We start from the raw sequence: 7,574 nt of genomic DNA, 5'->3' as shown, positions 1-7,574 counted from the left end.
GTAGGCCCCCTTTCAGTACTGGAAGGCCATTATAAGGTCTCCCCAGAGCCTTCTCTTCTCTTCTCTTCTCTTCTCTTCTCTTCTCTTCTCTTCTCTTCTCTTCTCTTCTCTTCTCTTCTCTTCTCTTCTCTTCTCTTCTCTCCTCTCCTCTCCTCTCCTCTCCTCTCCTCTCCTCTCCTCTCCTCTCCTCTCCTCTCCTCTCCTCTCCTCTCCTCTCCTCTCCTCTCCTCTCCTCTCCTCTCCTCTCCTCTCCTCTCCAGGGTGAACAACCCCAATTCTCTCAGCTTGTGCTCATAAGGGAGGTGCTCCAGCCCTCTGATCATCTTTGTGGCCCTTCTCTGGACCCACTCCAACAGGTCCATGTCCTTCTTATATTGGGGGTCCCAGAGCTGGATGCAGAGGCAGTACTCCAGGTGGGGTCTCACCAGAGCGGAGTAGAGAGGCAGAATCACCTCCCTTGCCCTGTTAGCCACACTTCTGATGCAGCCCAGGATGTGGTTGGCTTTCTGGTCTGCGAGCACACATTGCCAGCTCAAGTTGAGCTTCTCATGATAACACTGTTTTGTATACTGTCCTCAAAAGCACATCATCACACATACTATAAACACAGCATCTTTAATACAGCTTTAACCAGTAAAACAGTTTCGGGGCGTGATGCTGCACCGTTCCCTGGATTACGGCCCGCCGTGACCACGGGAGGCTGCTGCAGACCATCGCCAGCACCAAGAGGAAATTACAGGTTTATGAGACGCTAAGGGCAGGCTGGCACCGCGGCCGCGCGAACGTACTGGCGCCACGGGGAACACCTGGTCCCACGGGCGTGGGCGGAGGGACGGGCGGGAGCCGCCCGAGGAGAAGCCACCACCACCGCCGCCGGTCCCCCAACCCCGCGGGGCACCGCGGCCCCACGCACCCCCGGCCGCGCGGGGAGGCGAGTGCCGCCGTCGGTGCCCGGCAGCGGGGGCTGGCCTTAGCCCGCGGGGCGCGGCCGGGGAGCCGCCCTCCGCCCGCCCCGGCACCGGCTCCGGCTCCGGCTCCGCCGCCTCCCTCCCTCCCTCCATCCCTCCCTCCATCCCTCCTTCCATCCCTCCCCGCCTCCTCTCCCGGCGCGGCGCGGAGCACGGCGGGGCGATGTGGCGGTGGCGGTATGTCAGCGGACAGCAGCTGGAGGGCTTCCGCCGGTACAAGGTAAAGGACAGACCCCCGGGGAGTCGGTTTGGGGGGAGGCGGGGAAGCGTTGTGCGGCCGCCCGGGCACGGCGGTTTCCGCCGGTTTCGGTGTGTCCGGGCTCCCGAGGGCTCCGGGCTTTGCGGGCGCCGTTTGCTCTGTCTCCGCGGCGGCTGAGAGCCCAGCCCGGCTCTGTCTGCGGCCCCGGCCATCCCTCCGCCTCCGCCACCGGGGGGGCCACCGGGCTCCTACCTGTGCCCGAAGGGTGCACCGTAACTGGCTCGGGGGTCTCCCTCAAAGCAGGTGGGGAACTGGGTGTTTAGGAAGTGGCAGGTCTGGGTGGAAACAAAGTTAACAGGGTTTTAAGTGAGTAGCAACATCTTTTATAAAACCCTGCACGTTTTAAAGAAATACAGGTTAGGAGTAATTCAGTATTTCGGTAAGAAAGTGTGCGTTGACGGCGCTTGTCTGGCTCCATACGAAGTCTTTGTACACAGGAATGCTGTGGCTTTGAGAAATAAATAAGAAAGCCAGGGGAAAAAACCCCTTACTTTAAATAATTTGAATGAAACCTCATGTTTGCAAATAACAGGCCTGCAGTATTCAAATGAATGGGTGGATCATTAGATATTTTGATTTACCAACATTATTTTGCAGACTTATGAGATACCTGGGTTTTGTTCCCATGATGTTGCAGGTGCACTGCAGGGGGTTATCCAGATTTGCTTTAGTTGAAGTGCAGGTGGCTGAGATGGGCCGTACCACCCTGTTCACTCCCCCTCACTCCGCTCCCTGTTAAAAGCACGGGGGGCACACCAGCTCCCACCAGCACAACGCCCAACCGCTTATTTTACGTTCTTTTTCCCAAAGCAGCCCCTACCCCGTGCTCCCCATGCTTCTTGCCTTCTTGCTTTTACCAAGATTTCTCCCAACCCGGCCTCTAACCAAGGCACTCAGCTTCTCCCGGCTCCGACCAAGCCCTTACCTTCTCCAGGCCAGCAGTTCTGCCTGCTCTCTGCAGGGTGGATGATGGTGGAGTAACTGTGGTTTCAGGAGCCTTCTCTGGGTCGCTTACCAGGAACTTGTTATGCGCAGCAGCTTGTTAAAATGTACCAACCTGTTTGTGCATCTCCAGTGTGAGTGGGATAAAATATGCTGCAAGCTGCGTCTGGCCACTGGGCGTAAGTTGCACAGGTCTGTGCTTGAACGGTGGAGCCACAGTCTTGACTGAGATCACCAGAGGAAAAATAAAAAGCTATTTTTAGCATAAATGGACATTATTATTTAAGCACCTTTCCTAAAATATTTGAGTTTGTAGTACAAATACAAGGAACACTTGTATTACATTCTTCCTTATCACTGGAGTGAAAGTAGCTGCAAACAAATGCAGATGGGGAAGAATCAAAATAAAGGTTTTTTAAAAACTTGTAATCATTGTGTACTACTTATGAATTACGGGGCAAATGATTACCAAAAACCAGAATCACATATGAAAACATTTCAATTGAGTATATTAAGATTATTTTGGTTTCTTGGGAGCATTGCAAAGGCCAGAAAATATGTTAGGTAGTTTTCTTAACTACAGGAATTAGCCAACACACTTGAGAAGTATCTGTTCAACTATGTTCTGGAAAACTATGGTAAGTACAGGTTTTAGAAAGGTGAAATCAAATAGTCAGTTCCCTATTATCCGAGGTGACTTGGGACTGGGGCATCCTGGAAATAAATAAATAAATAAATCCAAATGGCACAGGTCACACCCAGAGAAATACAGCTGCGTGAGGTCAGTGCTACTGAGCTGGTGGGCTATCTGCACCATCTTCCTGGTGCTCCAGGTTGCAGGTGATGGCAGCTCTGCCTATTCCTGAAGTGCTGCTCACAATGGGTTAAAGTACTCCAAAAATGCAAAGGGAGTGCAGTAAGGGGAGGCAAGGAGACACTAATCACTGCCACCATCTCTTCCCCGCCTCCTCACCTCACCCTCCCATGCCCAGGGCTGCTACCACAACCGAAGCTTTGTTCTAACCACCTCCCAGGCCTGAGACGTGCTCTTCAACATCTTAATGCCCTCTGGCTGCCATGTCCTTCGTTCTCCCCTTCAGCCAGGGGCCTTACCTTCTCCTGCTCCTCCAGCTTCCCAGCCCTGCTGAGGTGATTGCTGCTGCCTTTGCTGTCGAGTCGACAGGACTGGCACTAAACTCGGATTACTGTGTCCAGCAGACACAGGTTACCTCTTTTTACACCCTCCTGGCTATCTTTGTAGCGTGTTTCCTGGTGGACCCAGCTCTCGAGTGCGGTGGAGGGATACACAGGTTGGCCCTGTGAAAAACTAGATAATCTCTGGAAGGATTTATGAGCATACATTCAGTCTTGAACTGAAACAATGTATTGCTTCCAGACCTGAAGTGTGCCTAGGAAGCTAGGTAGGGGCCTCCATCTCTTCATTGCGCATCACATTGCGGCACTATATTTGCACTAGTACCAACAACTCAATATGCTCTGCACTTTGCACAATTTATCTGCAGATAACCAGGAGCTGTTTGTAACACAGCTTAAAAGATTAATTTGTGTAATCAACTCCATTTCATAAAGGTAAATTTTGCCTTGAAAAAAAAATACTGCTCGGTTTTCAAAATTTTCACACAGCTGAACTCATTTCTCTGCCATGAATGCCGCGATTGTATGTCTCGGGCACTGTCTGTCTCCTGTTCACAGTTGGAGGAGGGCCTTGGCAACAAAACCAGTGCAGTTCTGCGCAAAGGGAATGGCAGACCTAATGAATGCAAGGACTTCAGCCACTCTCTAGGATCGTCAGGTGCATGTGTGTTATGCTTTTGAAGCAAGTGTTCCCCAATTACCGAGCCTTGGTTTATAATATGTAGTGACCCCAGAGCACACAAAATGCATTCCCTTTGTAGGAACCTAAACCAGATGTACTAGGAATGTGCAAGTGCACCCAATAAGTACCATCCGTGGTATCATGCTGGGACCAGTTCAGTGTAAAACCTTCTGAAACCCTTATAGCATGGACATTAGATCCTTAGGGCTAGCTATTTCACTTTACAAATCTCTTCCTGTTCGTTCTGCATGTTAATGGAGATTCAGAGATTCAGTTTTCCTTTTTCTGGCTCAAAAACGCACTGAGAACAGGTGGGGATGTGTCGATGAGACACTTCAGACGCAAGCCGGGGTGTTGCTGCTATGATAATTCTGCTGTCTTCTTGCCTGTGGGGCAGGTGGGCAGGTACTGGTTTCAGGCCAGATGCATGCTCAGGTGATTTGCTGCAACTGTAGAGCAGAAGCAGCTGATAATTGGATTTTGTGCTGTTACCCAGGATCTGGAGTGACACAGCCAAAATGCTACAACCAACTGCAATTTTAGGACTTCGGTCATGTTGTTCCTACTTTTATCTTTCTGTTATCAGTATTTTGCAGTTCTAGAGGAGCACCCATGGAATTACGCAGCTGCCTTTTTCCACCTTTTTTTTCTGTTGGAAACTAGCAGCTCAGAGACAGTCAGGCGATGAGTACAGATAAAAGCACAATTTGGTTCTTCAGTTTTATCTTCCTCTTCTCACCAGAATGCAATAGTGTTAATGATGAGCTCTTGTTGCCATTACCTCGTCTCAGCACTGTGGTCTTAGGATTTCCCTTGCAAATCTGCCTTGAATCAGCTTTTCTACAGCACATATGCACAGAGGTTTTCCAAGCCAGAAAACTTTGATGCCTTATCCTCTTTCGGAATACAAGAGATCTAAGGACAAGCTATAGAGGCTTGACTCAAAGAACAGGCCTTGGAAAACATGATTTTAAAAAATCAGAGATAACATTAAAAATTAAGGTCTAATATTCCATATTTTCATCTTGGTATGTCCACACTGTTTCTAAGCCATTTTTTTAGAGGTTAAGTCCCTGTGCAGAGAAGGGAGGGGGCAGTAAATGAGGTATACGTGGTTTCATTTCAGTGAGACTTCTGGTATCGTCCCACATTCTCATAAGTAAACTAGGGAGAAGTAAGTAAGATTATATCAGTGTAAAACGGAAACGCATTACTCTAAAGAGTAATTTTAAGTCTTCAGTCAAAGTAGGAGGTTCTGTCAAATAGGATCCTACCTACAGAGCTGTCTCTCTGTCCCGCTCCATTGCTGTTCAATACTTTCATTAATTAACAGGAGGGAGTTTAGAATCTTGTAAAATTTTCATGTGATACTAAAGCACTTTGAAGAACAGGCTTATGATTTAAAATGTTCTTGAAAAAGGGATATAATGGCCAGAAATCAATATGAAGAAATTCAGTAAACAAAGTGCAATGTTTAGGGGAAAGGAAATCAACATTTAGAACATAAAATAAGAGACAACAGACTGCAAAAAAGATACCTGGCTATCGGAGTGTCAGCAGCATTGTGGCTGTTATAATAAAGAGAAAAAAGCTCTTAAGCATGAAGTGTCATAGATATGTCAAAGGGTTACGTATACTGCTGTAGTTGATGTGCTGATCGGGTGTCAGCTGGAATAATGTGTTCTGCTTTCTTTGGCATACAGTTTACAATCCACAGAATAGCACTAGGAATAACAAGAGGCTTAGAAAAGATGAACTGTGAGAAACAGTCTGAGTACTATGGGAGTAAGAGCCTAACAGCCAGTTTGTCTTCATGCATGCGCTTTTAAAGACAATACATAAGTTTTGGCTGCGCGAAGAGAAATTTAAGGTGGATGCTATGTCAGTCTTGTGTGGATATGGGTACTTAAGTACTGGAACAGGTATTAAGGGAGATTGTGCAATCGTTTTATCAGTCTTAAGAAGTGGTTCAATTTCTCTGAGGGAGGTTCTACAATCTAGCGTTAAATGTTAATAAACAGTTGCTTACACCTTTTTCAGCAAGGTTTTAGAAAATGTGGTCTATTTTAATCTGCCAACACGGTCATTTATCGCAAGCAATTGCCTCATTACCTCATGGTAACTTGATCTGCTTCCTGAACGTCTATTAAACATGATCCTGAATTAGGTGAATGCGCTGGACTAGAAGACCTCTCAAGTTACCTCCCAGCGCTCATTTTGGTAGGTTAGAGAAACAAGATCAGACGTATGATGATCATGTTTCAAGGCTTGATTGTTTCTCTCATACTGACTTATACCAAAAGAGCAAAGTGTGTTGAGTATACCCTACCGAATTACTTTCTGGAAGTTCAAGATCTGGAAGTCCAGATACAAGACTGGATTTCTATTAAGTCTTTATGCATTTCCAAGGTTACCTGTGTAACTATGAGATTTAGAAACATAATGGATTCTGCTCACATTATTCAACAGTTTTGCTTTCAACTCCAGTAACATAAGGATTTTACATGATTTTGAAAATTTAGGACAGGAGGCTTTCATTTGCATATTTATCTGGAACTTCTTAGGGTACAGTTAATACTGTTCATGACTGTACATGGACAATTTTATGTATCTTGAGTACATACATTACATGTTTATTATATAGTGGTTTTGCAGATGGTATTTTAAGGGGCTTTCCTGATTTTTAGTTCCAAATATTATTTAAAAGCAGTTTTCATCAGTTTTATCTGCTGCAGTTTTAGGGTTTTTTTCAAACCACCCCTGTTTAATAAAGCCCTTGAATATTTGAGGCAGTGAGAACTAACTTTTTCCACTTTCCATAAAACCAGTGAGTCAACAACCCACTCTTCTACAAATAAAACCTTGCAGTCTTCCTCATATTACTTTGATGGATTTGAAGACTGGGGTTGTAATTAAAAGTTGTTGAATAATATGCGAAATAAAACAAATCATTCATTACCCTTACATTTTCTGTCGCTGTATTCATATGTAGAAGAGTTGTGGGCCAACTGAATTACATAATTCTGAAAGACTGTCTTCATATGCACACTACCTCTTATTCCTCATCCTGTTGTAATGGTAGCTGACATAATGTAGTATTTCAAGAGCTCTGTAATAATTTTCCTTCTGTATATCATATGCTAATGAGGCAAAAACATAATGAAATCACATCACAGAGATGTTGCATCTGATGTTACTTGCTGCAGGACTTTTTTCCCAATGACAGTTTAATTGTACATGATTTTGAGTGCCACGTTATGCCCATGAATTTACAAAGCTTCATTAGATCACTTTTGGGACAAATACGTTGGATATGAAGAGTTGTATGCCTTGTTGAGTCTCATAAAAGTTCAAATACCGACAACATAATTTCATTTTATTGCTTTATCAAGAGATGTTAGTGTTCTGAAATGCCTGTTGGATTTCTAGGTGTAGGATATGCACATATACACATTTATGTATTCATATGTATTTATTTTTATTTATTCATCTGTATTTTAATAGAAGACTAGTTGCAAAGATGTATCTGTGATTTGGATGTGGATTATTTGTTATCAATCTGGGGGAA

At 45.5% G+C, this 7,574-nt stretch overlaps 1 protein-coding gene across 1 annotated transcript in view; it reads left to right on the top strand.

The window, feature by feature from the left end:
- Positions 1-1,131: 1,131 nt before the first annotated feature.
- The window catches only part of LOC309686580 (ethanolaminephosphotransferase 1-like), a gene marked incomplete at both ends in the record, with an annotated part of 61,084 nt that continues 54,641 nt past the window's right edge, over positions 1,132-7,574 (top strand). The window contains one exon of the mRNA XM_082499303.1: positions 1,132-1,188. Coding sequence (XP_082355429.1) covers positions 1,132-1,188 — 57 coding nt within the window. The remainder of the gene's footprint in view (positions 1,189-7,574) is intronic.

Source organism: Vanellus vanellus (assembly GCF_965231255.1).
Source record: "Vanellus vanellus genome assembly, chromosome: 2".
Lineage (NCBI taxonomy): Eukaryota > Metazoa > Chordata > Aves > Charadriiformes > Charadriidae > Vanellus > Vanellus vanellus.
The sequence above is the reverse complement of the archived record's forward strand: the minus strand, read 5'-3'. Positions and strand labels throughout refer to the sequence as shown.